This window comes from Episyrphus balteatus, chromosome 2 (assembly GCF_945859705.1).
Source record: "Episyrphus balteatus chromosome 2, idEpiBalt1.1, whole genome shotgun sequence".
In the NCBI taxonomy this organism is placed as follows: Eukaryota; Metazoa; Arthropoda; class Insecta; order Diptera; family Syrphidae; genus Episyrphus; species Episyrphus balteatus.
Genome location: NC_079135.1, coordinates 96,943,521 through 96,963,068, shown reverse-complemented (window position 1 = coordinate 96,963,068; position 19,548 = coordinate 96,943,521). Strand labels below are relative to the sequence as shown.

General features: G+C 30.1%; 2 protein-coding genes across 2 annotated transcripts; one reads left to right on the top strand and one right to left on the bottom strand.

Annotated features, from left to right (window-relative positions):
* The first annotated feature begins 12,178 nt into the window (after positions 1 to 12,178).
* On the top strand, positions 12,179 to 14,008 carry LOC129910884 (uncharacterized). Its single transcript, XM_055988473.1, has one exon. The coding sequence runs from the start codon at positions 12,210 to 12,212 to the stop codon at positions 13,968 to 13,970; it is 1,761 nt and encodes a 586-aa protein (XP_055844448.1). The 5' UTR covers positions 12,179 to 12,209; the 3' UTR covers positions 13,971 to 14,008.
* Positions 14,009 to 16,897: 2,889 nt separating this feature from the next.
* Positions 16,898 to 18,387, bottom strand: LOC129910036 (uncharacterized). Its single transcript, XM_055987279.1, has 2 exons — positions 18,324 to 18,387; positions 16,898 to 18,015 (listed from the first exon to the last, which is right to left on the bottom strand). Exon 2 carries the CDS (start codon positions 17,998 to 18,000, stop codon positions 17,002 to 17,004), a length of 999 nt encoding a protein of 332 aa, XP_055843254.1. The 5' UTR covers positions 18,001 to 18,015; positions 18,324 to 18,387; the 3' UTR covers positions 16,898 to 17,001.
* Positions 18,388 to 19,548: the final 1,161 nt, after the last annotated feature.

Below are 19,548 nucleotides of genomic sequence, written 5' to 3'. Positions count from 1 at the left end.
CCCCTCTTGGCCGTAATTTTGTTGTTCATTCAACATAGTACAGAAACGGTCTTGCTCCCACTTCACTTACCCCACATAGTTAGGTACAGTAAAAATCAAAAATAAAATTTTGTAAAAATTAATCTTTGAATTTTCATTTTTTTTTTCAAAATCAAATTTTCATTTCAAAATATTATTTATATTTTTTTTTAACGGCTCTAACAATTTTTACTTTTTTTTCTCAAAATGCACATAAATAAAAGAAATCATATTGCATATTTTTTTTTTATTTCATTTAAAATGCTTGTTATTTTTATAGATACAAGAGAATTTATATTAAAAACATAAAAATATGCTTATTTTTTTTTAATCTTAGTAGGTATGCAGTATTTAGTATTGAGTGAAGATAAATATATAATTTGTAAAAAAATAGATCTATGTATTCCTATTATCGAAATATTTACCATAAAGCAATTCTACAAGAAAGGCTCTCTTGATATCCTTAGGCAAAGTAACCACACAGTTTTGTGTAACAAATTTGCTATCCTTCAGTACATATCAAAGTTAGATGAATGTTTTAGTCCTGGTCCTGATGGCTTGCCTTCATTTATGTTAAAACAATGTGCAATATATTTGTCGTATCCTTTGTCTCTACTCTTTAATCAATCATTAAATAGTGCAATATTTCCAGCTCTTTGGAAAAACTCATTTCTAATCCCAGTTCACAAGAAAGGTAACAAAAATTTAGTAACTAACTATAGACCTATAGCTAAACTATCTGTCATTCCTAAGTTGTTTGAATCAATTGTTTGTGATGTTTTGTCTTTTCATTGTACTTCTGTTCTATGTGATAATCAACATGGTTTTGTTAAGAAAAAGTCTACAACAACGAATTTATTAGAATTTACGACTTTCTGCATTGATGCATTTGAGAAGAATCAACAAGTTGACTGCATTTTTACAGACTTTAGCAAAGCCTTTGATAAGCTTAATCATCAAATACTTCTCAATAAATTAAAAAGAATTGGTCTTAACGATCAATTTCTTATGTGGTTGGATTCATATCTCAAAAATAGATTAAATAGTGTTATTTTTAAAGGTGAACGTTCTAAATGTTTTATTGTCAACTCTGGTGTACCACAAGGTAGCCATCTTGGTCCTTTACTGTTTGTTTTATTTATTAATGATCTTCCGTCTGTCTTAAAAAACTCTATGTCTCTTATTTATGCTGATGACGTGAAAATTTTTCGAAAAATTAACTCAATATTAGACTGTGAACTTTTACAAGATGACTTGAAAAGATTTTGGGAATGGTGCAATAATAATCGTCTTTTTTTAAATGTTGAGAAGTGCAAGTCAATGTGTTTTACGCGTAAGAATAACTGGTTTGTCCATAAATATAACTTTAACTCCTCTGATTTATGTATTTTGTCTAGCTTTACCGATCTTGGAGTAGTATTAGACTCAAAGCTTTCATTTATCGATCATTTTAATTATATAATAAAAAGGGCTAATAAGACACTTGGCTTTATTAAACGTTTTACTCGTGAATTTCATGACCCTTATGTCCTTAAAACCCTCTATGTTTCGTTTGTGAGATCAATTCTTGAATATGCGTGTGTTGTATGGGCACCTTATTACGCGACTCATATCAACAGATTAGAATCCGTTCAAAGAAGGTTTATGAGATTTTGTCTACGTTTCCTTCCCTGGTCAGATAGAATTGTAATACCACCTTACTCTCATAGATTACAACTTATAAATCTGCCATCTCTTTTTGCTCATAGAGAGTATTTACAGTTCTGTTTTATCATAGGAATAATTAATGGTTCGATTTCAACACCATCGGTCCTTTCCCGATTGAATTTTACAGTCGTTATAGTGTAAGAAGACAAATGTCACTTTGTAACATCTTTAGTAGATCAAACTATGGCGCTTATAGTCCTCTCAATCTATTAATTAATGTATTTAATAAAAACTATGTTCTTATTAATTCCTGTCATGATATTGTTAAATCACAGAGTATAAGGAATATGTTTTTCAATCAATATCGTTAAAAATTAATTTTTTATCCAATGTTAAATGTTAATCTTAAATCTGTACCGTTAGTATTTAACGAAATAAAATAAATGCATTTCAAAATACTTAACAACTAATATAATATAGTTTTTAAATTTCATGCGGAGTCGTCGATAAATAAGATGGGTAGCATTCATTGTATTAGAAGACAAGGTTATATCAATTATATAACTAATATATCATATATTATAAGGCTAATGATATGACTTTGTCTTCTTATACCATGGCTAGCATTGAGCGAAATTTTGAATTAAAATTAATGGTTTGTACCTACTGCTTATAAAGGATTTAATATACTGTACCTTCAAATAAACAATTTTTTCTTAATTTTGCAAATACAATTAAATCTTCTGTGACTTCAAAAATTTGGCCCTGATGACTTCAGCTTCCGAATATTTTGGGGCTTATTCATAGTTTTTGTATAACTTAACCTGGAGGATATTCCAGTTTTTTTCTAAATCAGCTTTAACAAATTATGAATACACTTTTCTGATAAATTTATCAGCTATTGAAGTTAAACATGTTCCACTAAGAAATCAGCTATACTCTTAATGCCGCCGTTGTCCAGTGGTGCATCTGCATTTAAAGTTTTGTTGAGAAGACTATTTTTTGGTCACCAAAATCTAATCCTAAGATATACTTGAATTCATTTATTCAAAAAGTACTTGTGACTTGAAATGGTTAAATTCAAATTAAATTCTTAGTGCTCTATCGTTTATTGTTGATTTTATTTAAAAACGAAAAATTAGTAATTTTTCAAAGTAAAAGCTTTCAATATATTATCTAATTTTAATGCATAAATAAATAAAACAAAAATATTTGTTTCTTTATTTTTAATGAAATTTTTAAAAATCAGGGTCACCAAAAAAAAAATGCAATTAAACTTTCCTATCAAATACATTAACAAATACATATGTATAATAAATCATTCAATCCTTAATTTTTGTTTGGAAATAATAATGACACAATTCCCAAATAAATGCACCCAATGCAAAAGCCGATCCAACAATTAAACAAATCCATGCAAAAGTCAAATGAAACAATGACAATGGTTTCAGCATTTCCGTCTCATTCAATGACGTTTTCAATTCAAGCAATTTATATTTTTTAATCAACGCAATTCCATCTCTAGTCCATTTTTCCATCAATCCAGTATCAGCAACTTGAAATATAAATTTATTCAATATATCATTAAAAGGACAATATTTTGCCATAACAAATCCTAAAAAGTAATCTGTTAAACTTTCATAAATGATATGATATTTTGGATATTTCTGAAGTCCAATATAAAATTTCGCCTTATCTATTCCCATGGCATAAGCATAATTTAAATTCCTCATCGAATTTCGTTCCTTCAACAATTCATCACGACTTACCAAAATGACAATATTACCAAGATCCAATTCAAACAGTGTTACATGCTTATATTCGTAATCCAACATTAACAATGGCACTTGATTCTCAATGAGGTCTCGAATCGACTTGTGCTGTTTGATCTTAATGTAAACGGTTAAAAATGATGTCAGATAAATTAAGTAAATGTTAACTAGGACAAATGAAAGTAGTAACACTTGGCTATGAACCCTATATCCTCGAGTAATCGGCTTTTCCGTTGGAAGAGCGAGTATTGTGAGGTAATTTTGACTAAAACTTTCCCAAAATTTCACAGGCTTATTACGCAATTTATTTTTAAGGATATCCATCACAATTATATAGACCATGCAAAGTCCAATACATATCCAAACTGTAGGAGAAAATGGCCTTAAAAAATATTGGTTAGGATTCAAGTTGCCTATTATGGGTGCGACTATCAACCAATTCATGATTTGGAAAGGATAACTCAGCTTTATGCCTTCGAAGTCCTGATAAGGATTCATACTGATATCGATTTCATTGTTTATAGTTGCGTTGATAACTGCCATCATAAAGTTTTTATCCAAATCCTTTATATCGGGTCTAGTGAAAGTTGCATTATGTTTCTGCAGAAATGTTACAAAAAGCCTTGCCACATATCCTCCAATTCGCTTTTTGCCATATTTGTTTGTGTACCAAAACACTCTTGGGAGGTCTTCTTTAGCAACAGTCCGAAATGTATATCCATTTAAATTGGTCATAGCATTAGGAATTGGTTCCGTGCGATTTAGTTTCACTACATGATTATCAGAATAAGGGAGATATGCATACAATTCACCTCTGATAACTCCGAAAATTCTAGTAAACATTTTTGCTTTGAAATATGAAAAACTTTCTCGAAGATCTTCGAAATTGTTAGCGTTTATTATAACGAATTTCCTCACTTTCATATTTTGGATTAAAAATTCAATAACGTTACATTTTGAGCAAGGATTTTGTACCACTAAAATGACGTTGGCAAAAAACTGTTCGTCAAGGTCTTCACTTTTAGATGAAAGCAGAGAAAATTCGGAATTAAAAATTGCTACGGAAATATCAGGTTTTGTCTCAATAAAATATTTGAAGAAATCATTTTCAATTCCAACAAAAATCACTGTTGCAGAATTGCTCTCGGCGTGAATTTTTTCAATGAAATGTAGAAGTTTGACAAAGTCTAGTTCCCGAAATTGTTTAATAGCGACGACACCGGATGTGCAAATTAAATATTGTACAAATATGTAGCGAAACATTACCAGCAACTTGTTCTAAAAGTTCGACAACAATCAAAGACTCTGTTGGGGTTTTAAACAAATATATTTTACAAAAAGTAAACATGCATATCCTAGATAGAGTTGCATGTCGCTTAACTATATCTCATTTATCTTTATTTTGATGAATTAGCAATAAGAGGCACTGATGTTTTTTTTTTTTTTTAATGAAGCCCTTTGAAGTAGAGGTATCCGTTTTAACTTATAGTCCAGGAAAGATGGAAACAATCATTTCAAAAGCTTAGAAAAAATAAATTATTTTTATTTTTTTCTATGTTTTATAATAGTTACCACTGCGTACTTTCATTAAATTTGATGTGATGTCATATAGCCTATAACCTGCAGAATAGTAAGAAGCTTTCAATAATACCTCTTTTGTAATAATACGATAAGTATTTGAGGAGCTATGAGGGAATAGCTGAACATAAGAATAACACAATCGTAAGCAATGTTGCTCAGAAATAAGAACATTAACATCCGACCATCAAAGATTAATTTCTCAAGATTAAAGCAAAGCTTCCAAATCCAGTTGATACCTAGCAGTCAATCTTTTAGAATTCAATTTTATCACCTTCTACATTGTATATCTTGATTCGCGGACTATTAATCTATGGATGAAGTTGCATTTGAAAAAACAGAATTCAGATAAAATTGTTGATAGTATCTTGACCTTTGATACTTATTTGTGTCCGTTCTGCATATACCTACTCGAGTTCAATTTCAAGAACCCTTTAACGGCAGACTTCATGGTTCCCACATTGAGGGCCAGGGGCGAATGCAGTGGGGGGGGGGGGGGGGTTTGCACAACTCCAAAACCGCGAATCCGTACTTTTGGAAATTTTTATTTTAAAGCATCATTTTACTTGTTATCGGTCCCTCTATTCACTGCATTAATCCCAATCCTTCAACTCTTACCTTCAAGCCTTAACTATCAATTTCCGATGCTCGAGTTTACATAAGATTGCATGAGTTTCCAAAACTTTGAAGAAGTTTTTCTCAAAACTATACAATTTTGCAGATTCGTGGTTTTGGCTTTGTGCCCACGATATGTTCCCCGAAAAACATTTTCAGTCCTATTGTGAGTTTCACTTGAACAAATTTCCACCCGGAAAAATTGAATTTCACTTATCCTCTAGATATTGTGAGTTGAGGACAACAAGTTGTTCGCGTCCCAAAAACGCCCCGCTTTTTTTTAACTTTTTTTTAGTTGAAATGCGAGGTTAGCAGCTCAACTAAACTGTGGTGAAAAAAACAAAAAAAAAAAAAACAGTTTAGCGTAAAATGCTTATTTCATTCCGATCCAACTTGCAATAGGTTTTTAAAATTCCGGATTTCGGGAGAAAAATTGACCACGTGAAACTCACAACAGGGCTGATAAATAATACAAAAAAAAATTAATTTCTTGAAACCCCCCCGAAATTTTTTTCTGCGTTCGGCCCTGTTGAGGGCAAATGAAACCTGAGATTTAAATAGCAAACACGTGCGTTTATTGTTAACAATTTGTTAAATTTTTTTTTCATCGTAGTGCAATTTGATAAATGAACGTTTACAGCTAAAAATAATAATTTTAAATAAAATCGATTTTAGTTGTTAATTTATTTTTGTTCTATTTTGAAAAAAAAAAATGTTTTATTTCATTATTCTGCTTTTTAATTGTTTTGATAATGAAAAAAAGTGCGCACTTTTTTAATAATCAAAACAATTTTGCTTTTATCATTTACAGAATTTTGAATCAACAGAATTATAAAATACAGAATTTTGAATTAACAGAATTTTAAAATACAGAATTTTGGAATACAGAATTTTGGAATCCGAGAATTTTGAAACACACACAGAATTTTGACCCCAACCCACTTTTTACTTCAAAAAGTTCTCATTCTTTATAAAGACTTTTCATTTTCAAACCTCGCATCTTAAATCAGATTTTTCTTACATCGAAGTCACACTTTTTAAGGAAAACAGTTTTAGCTTACCTATGATCAATAAAGAAACTAAAGTGATTACTCAAGTCAAGACCGAAAATCAAATGAAGATGACAGTAATGTTTGCTTTGAACTTATTCATAAATAAACCTTGTTCAAATATAAAGTGCTTCACTCCCAACAACTTAATAATAAGTCAAGGTTAAGTTTAACAAATAATAGTATGGGTCATTACAGATGATTTTATTTAATGTTTCTTTCAAAGCCATACATTAAGTTAAACCCTAAACGCAGCCAAAGTTGATAAGCTTCACCTCATTTTATTTCAGAGTACAAGGCAAGACTCATGATGTCAATCATTATCATTCCTGAAAAAATGTTTTTGTCGTCGAAAGATCAAGGTCATCTCGTGACAACCATAGTAGGTAGTGGGTTACCCAATTTTTATTCCAAACATTAAACTCACACTTAATTTAATACTAATTTTTATTCAAAACACAAACAAAATTTAATTCTGTTTTCTTTTAAGTACTTTTTCAAAAATAAATACCAAAGTAGAAATAGTCAATCCGACTATCAAGCAAACCCATGCAAAAGTCAAATGAAATATCGACAATTTATGTAGTGCCATTAGATCATTAGGTGTCGTTTCCAATACTAATAATTTGTGTTCCTTTATCAATGTCATTCCATTTCGCCTCCATTTTTCCATCAAACCTGTTTCAGCAATCTGAATTATAAATGAATTAAGAATTTCACTAAAACGACAATGTTCATTCATGACAAATCCTAAATAATAATATTTTAAACTTTCGGTAATTTTATGATATTTCGGATATCTCTGAAGATCGATGAAAAATTCAGCTTTATCCTGACCCAAAGCATAGGCCAAGTTTAAATTTGCCATTGAATCACGTTGTTTTATTAAGAAATCATAATCAACTAGTAAAACAATTTTTGAAAGATCCGGTTCATTAACGGTGACAAGCTTCCATTCGTAATCCACCATTAACAATGGTACTTGATTCTCAATTAGGTCTTTAATAGTCTTGTATTGTTTGACCTTAATGAAGACGGTTAAAAATGATGTTAGACTCACTAAGTACATGTTTACTAGAACAAATGAATATAGTAAAACCTGGCTGTGAACTCGATAAGCTGGGAATATCGGCTTTTCGGTTGGAGTAGCAAGTATCGTTAGGTAGTTGCGACTAAATATTTCCCAAATTCTTACAGGCTCGTTACAAACTATGCTTGTTAACATATCCATTGCAATTATGTAAACAAAGCTCAATGCAATATTAATCCAAACTGTTAAAGAAAAAGGCTTTAAGAAATATTGATTGGGATTCAAGTTGCCAAGTATTGGAGTAACTATTGCAAAATTTGTCAATTCAAATGGGTAACTGAGCTTTATGCCCTCGTAGTCCTGATAAGGATTCATACTGATATCGATTTCATCCTTTCTGGTTGCATTGATAACTGCCATCATAAAATGTTTATCCAGGTCGATAATATCGGATACAATGAAAGTTGCATTATATGTCTGCAGAAATGTTACAAAGAGCTCTGACACATATCCTCCAATCCTCTTTTCGCCATTTTTGTTTGTATACCAAAATACCCTAGGAAGATCATCTTTGGCAATAGTTCGAAATTTATATCCATTTAAATTGTTCAAAGCATTAGGAATTTTTTCGGTTAGATTAAGTTTCTGAACTTGGTTATCGGCATAAGGGAGATATGCATACGAAACACCTCTGATAACTCCAAAAATTCTGGTAAACATTTTTTCTTTAAAATATGAAAAACTGTTTTGAAGATCTTCGAAATTGTTAGCGTTTATGATGGCGAATTTTCGTTTGTATAGTTTTGCGATTAAGATATCACATTTTGATGAACAAGGATTTTGGACAACTAAAATCACATTACTAAAAATTTGAAAATCCACTTTTTTATTTGTAATTGAAGAATCAGGAAAATGTGTGTTAAAAATCACCACGGGAAAATAATTTTTTTTCTGAATAAAATTTGTCAGGATTTCATCTGCAATTTCAATGAAAAAAATTGTCGCTGAATCGCTTTCTATGTGTATTCTTTCAATTAATTCATTTAGATCACTTGATGTCTCGCAAATTGCAACAAAAAAGAGAATATACAGTATTGCCATTGACCGATACATTTTTAGTGAATTCAAAAAATGTCACTAACGCTACATCTAACGAAATTCATCAAGAAACAGTTAATGGAACTTTGTTTTCTTTCAAAACAATTACTTGTGCATATTAAATATATGAATTGTTTTGAATTCGTTAAGGAGTCTGAAAAACCTAAAGCTGGACAATAATTGAAATTATTTCTGGCTTCTAATTGGGGAACTCATGGTTTTATTGCCTTTTATAGGTGTTGGATTACAACACCATTTCTTACGCTAAGACATGTGAAAAGACCAGCTGGTGATTGTTATTTGTATACTTGCGATATTGGTTTTCGATATGACATGACATCATATTTTAAAATCCAGCCATATACGTCGACGTGTCCTCATTGAGAGCCAAACTTAAATTTGGCAGTGTGCAATAAATTGTTGGAATATACAAAACGTGTAAAGGAAACCGATGAAGGTATTCAACCAGAGTTATGCGCGACAGAGTTACGAGCGTCAAAGTTACGCAAAATCCAAGTTACGAAAAACCGAAGTTATGAAAGACCGAAGTAATGAAAAACCGAAGTTACGAAAATCCGAAGTTACGAAAAACCGAAGTTATGAAATACCAGAGTTATTAACACTAAAGCTATGAAACGTGGTTTTTGGGTTGGCAACCATTGAGATGAACGATGTACTTGAGGAACGTACCAAAAAGCAAGAGCGTATAGGTTGAGTCAAGGCAAAAAAAAAAAATTGTATGGGAGGGGCGTGTCTATTCCCCCCCCCCCCCCGTTTAGCCATTAGTTTCAATTTTCTTAATTTGGAAGAAAAATTATTAAAAATCAACGGTTACATCAAAAACAAAGTACTGTGCCTTTTTGTAAAGCCAAAAACTTTTTCTTATATCTTGTTTTTAAGTAAAGCTGTTTAATGGATCAGTTTTTGAAAAATTAATTTTCGAAAAAAATATATGGATTTTTTGAAAAAAAAGTAGTTTTTGTGTTTTTTTTTTAATTAATCGAAAACGACAAGACGTTTTTGCATCCAAATTTCAGATTTTGTTTAAAAACAAACAAGAATATAAACTATGCAATTTAAATTAGTACTTTATTACATAAAGTTTTGAAAGAAATAAGTTCGAAATTTATTTTTCCACTTTGTTTTCAAAATTTTGATTTTAAAAAAATAATTTTTTGAAAACTAGTCAATTAAACAGCTTTAATTGAAAACATATTAAAAGATATAGTTTTTGGCTTTACAAAAAAGTTTAATACTTTATTTTAGGTGTAACGATTGATTCATTTTTTCCAAATTAAGTCATTTTTTTAGAAAACCCACCCATCCCGGCTAAACAGAGAGGAATAGACAACCCGTCTCATACAATTTTTTTCTCGCCTTGACTCAACCTATACGCTCTAACTTGCTTTTTGGTACGTTCCTTCCGTATATCGTTCATATCAATGGTTGCCAACCCAAAAACCACGTTTCATAACTTTGGTTTTCATAACTCTGGTTTTTCATAACTCCGGTTTTTCGTAACTTCAGTTTTTCATAACTTCGGTCTTTCATAACTTCGGTTTTTCGTAACTTCGGTTTTGCGTAACTTTGACGTGCGTAAGTCTGTCGCGCATAACTCTGGTATTCATAACTCCGTTAGTTGAGGTAAAAAATTATATTTTGGTATTTTTGAGAAAAAATTCATTTAAAAAATATTCTCCAAATCCATCGAGAGAGGTAGGTATCTTTAAGCTGTATTTATAACTGCAAACCCAAAGTTTCTGAGAGTTGTGGTTAATGAGATACATATTTTGAGCCAAACATTTTTTAAAATTTTTTTTTCCTTAAATTCTTTATTATATCTTTTGACCAAAGTCTCAAAACAAAATATGAGTTCACAGTGTGAACAGGCCCAGCATTTATAGGTAAAAAATTTACAAATCTATTTTGTAAGATTTTCGAAAATGAATCCAAAGGGTACCCCTTTCAAAAAAAAAAAAACACATTTTAAAAAATGTCTTCCAAATTCATAGAGTGATACATCATAACTAAAAACCGAGTGTTTTTTTGAGATCTGAGGGTCCCTGGAACTAGAACTTTATGTTAATGTTCGAGTTAGAGACAGAATTGCAGGAATTACTTTTTCGACTTTTCCATCATTGAAATGCAATGTCTGATTGGTATCTCCAGTTCGATTTTGTTTAACGAATCCTAAGCTTGCCATATAGTACTTACTTGAAATAAATTCTTCTGATTCGAAAATTTCATTCATTTTTACTTGCTCTATAGGGCAAGTATTGGTTTCGTGTCAAAAAATAATTTCGAGGTTTTAATCAAAACTAACATTACGATAATCGAGAAGTCCAAAAAAGTGGGTTTCGTCATGACGTCCGTCGGTCTGTGCGTCTGTGCGTCCGTGCGTCCATCTGTACAAGTAGCTGCAGCCTAAACGGCTTGGTAGATTTTCATGAAATTTGGTACAGATAGTTTTTTCGTAATTTCCAAGGTTGGTTTTTTTTTTTTTCTAATATTTCACCTAGAACTTATACCTCCCATACAAACTTTTCGAGGTATTGCAATTTTTTCGAAAACGGCTCTAACGATTTTAATTAAATTTGACACAAGTAATGCTGTACGTGTATCTAATATAAATGCATTTTTAGTTTTTCTCAAAAAATACGGATAGTGGAAATATGATAATTTCTTTTTTTTTTGTAATCGCTAGTGTCGGCTCTTCCCGTGTATAGTTAATGAGTTATTGCAATTTTCTCGAAAACGGCTCTAACGATTTCGATTAAATTTAGTGTTCGTTACAGTCTTAATTGTTCTAACAAAACTGCGTTTTTATTTTTTCACAAAAATTTCGGAGAGCGGAAATATGGTGTTGTCGTTTTCTGCTAAATTGATATATTTTTTAGTTAATGTCGTATATTTCATCAAAGGCTAAGCCAATTTTATTCAAAATTTGAAGACAGATATTTCTTGTCATTTTGAAGTGTAAAATGTAAAAAAAAAATTTAAAAAGTTTTTGAAAAAAAAAAATTTAAATGCAATTTTTTGGCTTTTATTTTTTTTTTTTCAAAATTTAACGAAAATCTTTAATTTCCAATAGTTATTTAAGATATAGATATGTACTTTGAACTACAAGAGCAAGTGCGTGCGGCCCCAGTCGTGCATTTTATTTATTCAAGTACTCACATTAAAATGTATTGTTTTTTTTTTTGTTTTTTTTCATGATAAATATAAATCCATTAAAAACTATTAAACTATTGAGATAAGAAACTAAAAATAAAAGAACAAAATTTGTCATCAACAAAATCATAAAATTTGCAATAATTTCCTTTATAACGCTATAAAATAATTTTTCTTTCTAAGCTTTGACCAGTTTTGCTAACTAACAGAGGATATCTACTTCAAAATAAAATGTTTTCCCGGAGGAAAACAGTTTGGTGGTTAGTGCTTCTAACACAAATTCTAAGTACCCATTCCTCTAATTTAAATAGTTTAATAAAGAAAATTAATGACAAAAGTCAATCTTCTACCGTTTTGTTTGTTGGAGTCGATAATGATTATGTGTCTAGTTTTATGAAAAGTGAATTAAACATTCCGGTTGTAACATTTGACAATGATCCTTCAGACAAATTAGGTGGAGAAAAATCGAAATGTTACAGCAATACGATTTTGGTACTGACGGCTCCGAAATGTTTTAATAGTATTCAATGGAAAAATTGGATATCAAAACTTTGTGAACGAAAATTTGTCATAATTCATTCAGAAAGTCTTGAAAATCTTCAAAACAGTTTTGAATTCTTTGCAACAAATAAGTTTGTCGGAATCTTCGGTCTAACGAAATTGAACACTTTTGCTTATTTACCTTTCGCTAAACATAAAATTGAAATAATTTTCGAAAACAGTTCACTTCCGAATTCCTTAGAAAACCTAAATGGGCTTAAATTTCGTGCAGCTATTAAATTTGACGTTCCAAGGGCATTCCTGTTCGTCGACGAAAATGGCCACAGGCATCTCGAAGGTTTGGCAGGAAAATTATTTATTAGCTTCCTTCAGAAATACAATGGAACTTTTGAGGAAGTTTTTATTGAAAACATCGACACAATTCGCGAAATCAATGGAATCAAAAATGGACAAATTGATGTTAGTATTTGTGCTTCTAATCCAACACAAGGAATTCAAATGAGTTATCCACTGGAAATGATAAAATGGACAATTATGGTACCAGTTAATGGACATTTGGATCCGAATCAATACTTTACCAGACCGTTTTCTTCAACGGTATGGTCAGTAATTGGACTAACAATAGTCTACATAGTCTTTATGGAAGTAGTGATGAATTATGGCATGGAACAGCCATCAAATATTTGGTATTCTTTCAGTCGAACAATTCTGACAATGTTAAGAAGTCCAATTTCAGCAAAACCAAGATTTGCCTACATTTTCCACAGTCAAGTTCATTTGTTTGCTTTTATTATTGGAAATCTGTATGTGATTTATTTGACATCATATTTGACAGTTTTTATCAAAATACCACAACTCAACACGTTACAAGATCTAGTTGACAACAATATAACAGTTATGATGTCTCATTATGATTGGAGAAATCTTTCACATCCTCAATACTATCCAAAAGGTTTTGAGAAAATTGTCTTCGAAGTCAATAATACAATTTTAAATGCAAAAAGAACTTCAATGTCAAATACAGAATTTGCCTATGCTATTGGCAATGATGCAGCTGAATTTCTGATAAATTTACAAAGAAAATTTTCTAAACCAAAATTTCGAATGATTCGTGAACATTTAGAATGTTTCTTTTTTGGATTTGTGTTTGAAGAGCATTCGGTATTTTTGGAAATATTAAATGAACATATTTTGCGAGTTTTGGCAACTGGATTGGTTGATAAGTGGACAGATGATGCTGTTTTGAGAGGAATTCCACATTTTAAAGAAATGTATCAATCGCAATATTTGGATGATAGAACTCAACCAGCTTTAACTTGGCATCATTTGATTTTTGCTTGGAATTGTTTGAGGCACGGATTGGCAGTGGCAATTGTTGTGTATGTTTTTGAGATATTGTATGCTCGAGCAATATGGGTGGATTTTCGAAAGAAAATTCGGGTTATTAAGAATTTGTGGAGAGACGTATACAATATAGAATGGTTTAAGTAGAGCTTATTTGATATTCATAAATAAGACCAACTAAAACTTGTATGTTAACTACAAAATATTTAACAAAACTGTACGTTTAATTTTTGACTAATGAAGGTTTTTTTTGTTCGCATTGTACCTACATATATCAAGTAGGTATAGGTACGTACCTCCTACTTGCTCTTATGGAAAAAATAGAGCTTTTATCTTTAAAGCTTCTTATGGAATATATTAAAAGAATGATTTTAGTAACATTTTTTAAGAAATTTCCTAAAAATATAAAAACAAAATAAAAACTGTTTTTTTTTTTTTTAATTGATACACCTTTTTTTTAAACATGTTAAGGTCAAACAAATTATGCCATTTGGTTTCTTGTATACGAATGAATTTTTAGAAATAAAAAATATGTATATCAGTTATTAAAAAATATTTATTTGTATTGTTTTTAAAAATTTATATAATCGACTTATATAAATCGACTTAGGTCCATTTTCTTCACTCGGAGTTGAACAAAACTTGAGAATTTTTATATTAAAAATTCTCAAGTTATGTTCAACTCCGAGTGAAGAAAATGGACCTTAGTCGTTTACTGTCGAGAAAATCAGGAGATAGCCGTATTACTGTATTTTAGAAGTCTGTATAATGCTGTACGATATCTTATTATGGTCATAATACTATTTTGAAACGCTGTATTTTTTAAAATTATGTTTTTCAAAGTTATATAGATTTGATTTATACGAGCAATTTTCTTATTTTATTCGTCGATTGTGTTTTTAAGAAAGTTATTTGTCTACGAAGTTTTTAATGGCATCCGGTGTTGGTCTAGTTTGCACAAATTTTGAAAATATTCTCTAATATATAGCAATAGCTTCTGATATCGTAATTGCTTTTTCATACTGCTCTTTTGTTTCTTATTTATAACATTTGTGTTTCAAATCACTTCTTAAATTGATCTTTATATTTGGCAATTCATTAAAATTGTAATCGATTTAATTTCGACCAAAAAGATAAACTGTAAACGCATTTATGTTGTTATTCTTTTATATATAATACAAAAAAAAAAAAAACAAAATAAACTTTTTTAGCTATTTTCATATTTTTTTTTTTTCATTTAAAATTGTAATATTCTTCTTCTTTTTAATTTTTGTTTATAATTATCCGATAGATGGTAGAAAAGCCATTTACTTTGAGTAAAATTTTGTACAAAATTAAATTTAATAAATAAAAAATCTTAATAATAATAATAATAAGTAAATACGAACAATTTTCTTATTGTTAACCCTCTGTAGGCACACCTCTTTTTTGTGACGTGATAGGCACACGGGTGCGAATTTGGTTTATACTTTTTCATTTCGCTAGAACTTTTTTCGGTCACAATATTTTATAAAGAATCAAGTATGAAATTAATTTAGAATATTCCGAAAAATTCGAATATTGTATTCACAATTCCGAAAAAATATTTTTACCCTTATAAAGAGACTTTTTTGTGACCACTTTTTTGAAAAATCGTAATTTTTGTCCAGCCAAATTCGCATCCGTGTGCCGACAGAAGGTTAAAAGTAGTTTTCTTTTTTCGAACCCTTCTTACTTGCGCTTTTGCAAATTGAATTTCGTTCTTTAGGTCACCGATAAGTTTTTATTATTTTCTTCCAACTAAAGTTTTCATTAGCCGATCTCAAACTTCAACACTGTTCTGGTTTCTTGCCTTTAATATAATTTTTTTTTAAACTTGTAGATTGAAAGTCTTATAATATCGTCATCATCAAACTTATTACGTAACGAAGCGAGATCTCATTAGCTCAAACTCTTTATTATTCAAGTTTTCTTTGCTTCCATATTTTTGTACCAATCTTAAAAAATTAAAACATAACTTTGTTTATATAAAATACAATATCTTATCTACCTATCAAACCAAGCTTTTTTTCTCTCACTTACTTAAATTTTCTTGGTTAAAATACATTTAAAAAATTAAATAAAATATAAAAGCACGTATTCGTCACAGTGAACAATTTTTTTACCACTTATTAAAATTCATATTCATTTTATTTATTTTATTTAGGGCCAATTTTTCAATAGTCAGATAAACCTCAGATAGAGCTTATTCCTAGGAATTAAATTTTTTTTTATATTGATATTTATTCTTGTGATAGTGTAACTGACGATTGAAAAATCAGGGCTTAACAACATAAATTTAATCATTGAAAAAATAATATTAAATTTTTCCTCTAGAGAATCACCAAAAGTTCTAATCTACGAAGTTTGAAGTAAATCGCTTCTAGAGTTTTTTTTTTTTTGGCTGCAGGACGAGATAAAATAACATTATTGCGGGGCCCTCATTTTTCGCAATCTCTATCATCATTAATCAATGAAAAAAATTATATAAGTACTAGTCGATGTTGCCCAAAATCTCGGCTCCGCGAAATTAGGCCCCAGGAAATAGGGCATTAGAAAGTAACAGAATAACTGAAAAAATCGCGCGATTTTTCAGTTATTCTGTTACTTTCTAATGCTTTCCAATGTAAACATCGTACTGCAAACCATCAGGGAGTAACAGAATAGCTGCAAGAAATCGCGCGATTTCTTTTAGCTATTCTGTTACTCCCTGATGGTTTACTACACGGTCTTAACATGAAAAGGCATTAGTTTGCAGCACGATCTTAACATTGAAAAGCATTATTAAATAACAGAGTAGCTGAAAAAATCGCGCGATTTTTTCAGCCCTTCTGTTATTAAATAATGCTTTTCAATGTAAAGATCGTGCTGCAAACGAATGCCTTTCAATTTCTTGCAGCTTTTCTGTTACTCCCTGTTGGTTTGCAGCAATGCTTTACATTGTAAAGCATTAGTAAGTAACAGAATAGCTAAAAAAATACATTGAAAAGCATTATTTAATAACAGAATAGCTGAAAAAATCGCGCGATTTTTTCGTTGTTGTTGTTTTGTGTGTATTTTTTTGGGGCCTTATTTCATTTTTTTATTGGGGCCTTATTTCCTGGGGCCTAATTTCGCGGAGCCCAAAATCTCTCAAAACTTTATTTAAAATCTTCTTCTATCAATATTCAGTGCTTTGAAATTTCCAGGCAAACCGCTCTCTTTGCTCCAAGTCCAATTCCTTTACTACACTGACGAACGTTGAGAATTCCCCAGTACGTGCCGCTGAAATATAAATATCTTGCTCTGCAGCTTTAATAGTAAATCCTTTTGAAGGATCTTCCTCCTCAAGATATTGAATGTTCCACTTTGTATTTTTTGCTTCAGTTTTATCCATTAATATCGCTTCAGGTGGAAGAATACGTTTGAAAAAACTCGGAAGAGGTTTGACCCAGCACAAAACCTGGCCATTGGGACTTTCAATTTCATAAAAGTTCTCATTTTTGTCATAATGAATAATCCAATTAAATTCATTCATATCAAATGTTAAAGTGGGAAAAATCACTGGCGATTGATCTTGTCTAACCATTTCCATATTCAAATGACATTTATTACCAATATTTGTAATAAGAACTTTAGTATTTCCAGACAGATCGTGGGGATAAATTGGTAGACATTTGGCCATTTTTATTAAACGAGAACGTTTCTCAATTGTCATTTGAGTAAATAATGGTTTTGCAATCATTTCTTGTAGTTTTCGTGAAAGTTCATATGATTCTTTGTTATCATTTGAAATGTCATAAATTTGTTCAAAAATTCCTTCATAACCCATCACTGCTTGAAGATCATATTTCAAACTACTCACTGTTCGTAAAATACCATTAAATTTAAATGTCTTAAAGTATTTTTTGATGGCACTTTTAATTTTCTTCTCAAACATTAGTTTGTCAAACTCGTAAAGTTTATTGGCAAACTCAAAATCGAATCTTTCAATTTCCAACACATCTTCGATGATTGTTTTTGTAAAATCTTCAATTTCATTGAAGAGAAAACTCCTTAAAATAGGACAATGTAATTCTCTGACTTTCTTATCATCCATTAGATTTTGACTGTTACATAAGTCAAGACAATTATAAAGCTCAATGAGCTGATCCAGTACATCATTTCGGTTGAGAAACATGGTTATTAGTGTCTTCTAAAAAAAATTAATGGTTTTCAGTTATTTGATGGATTTAAAATTTTTTTTTTTTTGTAAAAGGGGGTTTTTTTACGAAACCAATATTTAACATTAAGGGGATAAAATTATTAGTACCAGCATTCAAAAATTTATTAAATTAAAAAAAAAAAAACAAATGTTTCCATATTTCTGGAAATAAGTTGAGTTGACTACTTTTTTGCTTTTCAAAGAGTTTCCTTAACTAAAAAAAAATAACATGCATCTCTTCACTTTGATAATGATGAATAGAAAGAAATAGAAACTTAAGAAAACAGAAATACATTTACCAAAAATAAAATAAATTAAAATCGATTAAATATACTCAACACTCAACCATTCGCTGGTTTGAATCGAAAATACTAACTCACTTGACATCAAAATAACTCGGCAGCAGCTGTTGAATTGCAATAAGAATTGAGTGTTTACTTAAAACACAACAACAAGATAAGAAATAAAATTATGTAGGTATAAACGCTTGAGTGTGGTAAAGTATTGAATGGTTCAGTAAAACGTCATAACGCATTGCTAAAAATAAATAAAGTTAACAATTGGGTCGCACGTTTTTGCTCCGGTAGTTCAACTCGTCTAGAATTATAGTAAAGCTCTGTATAGAAACGAAAAAAAGAGTTTGTGTACACATGTACACTAGGGTGGGTAAAAAAATGGAAATTCGTTTTTTTGATTTGGTACTTCGAAAACTCGATTGCTAGACACCTCTAGAATATACTCACCAAATATGAGCTCTTTATCTTAATGGGAAGACCCTTCGCTTTTCAATTTTCCATTTTTACATCAAGCTTCTACTAAAAAAGAGTATTTTTCTTATTAATTGAATTTTTAGCCAATTTTTTTTACATATTCTTGTAGAAAATTGAACGCTCTACAAAAAAGGTCAAATACACTTTTTTGAATTATCTAACCGTTTAGTAGATATTTGAGGTCCAAAAATCGAGAAAATCTTTAAAAATTCGTTTTTTGTTCTTAATTTTGTAACAAATTGAAAAATTATAATAATCAAACGCGAAGATATTCGCATCCATGTCGCAATGCATAGGGACCATAAAACTATTGAAATCAGTGGGCATTGGTTTGGATGCGAATGTCTTCTAAACGGTTAAAGCAACCAATTTGATGCCGAGGACTTTTTTGTAGAACATTTAAGCCCTTACAATAATCCATCTTACTAATTTAATAATAAATAAAATGCACGACTGGGGTCGCACGTACTTGCTCTTATGCTAAAAGTAACTATTATGTTAAAGCCTTTTATTCAAGAAAATTATTAAAATTTTAAAATTTGATATTTTTAAGAAATTTCATATTTAAACACCGTTTAAAATCATGTTTTACAAAAAACCAAGTATGCCATTTTATTACTTATATAAACAGGTATTTTTAGAAAAAAATTTTCGAAAATCGTTAGAGCCGTTTTTTAAAAAAATAATTTTTTATATATCAAAAATTTCTAACATTTTTCAAAAAAAAATTGGTATGCCATTTTGAAGAAATAAT

What these genes read in the sequence shown, in the direction of transcription:
- LOC129910884 (XM_055988473.1), top strand. Translation starts at nt 12,210, where the DNA reads ATGTTTTCCCGGAGGAAAACAGTTTGGTGGTTAGTGCTTCTAACACAA.
- LOC129910036 (XM_055987279.1), bottom strand. Translation starts at nt 18,000, where the DNA reads ATGTTTCTCAACCGAAATGATGTACTGGATCAGCTCATTGAGCTTTAT.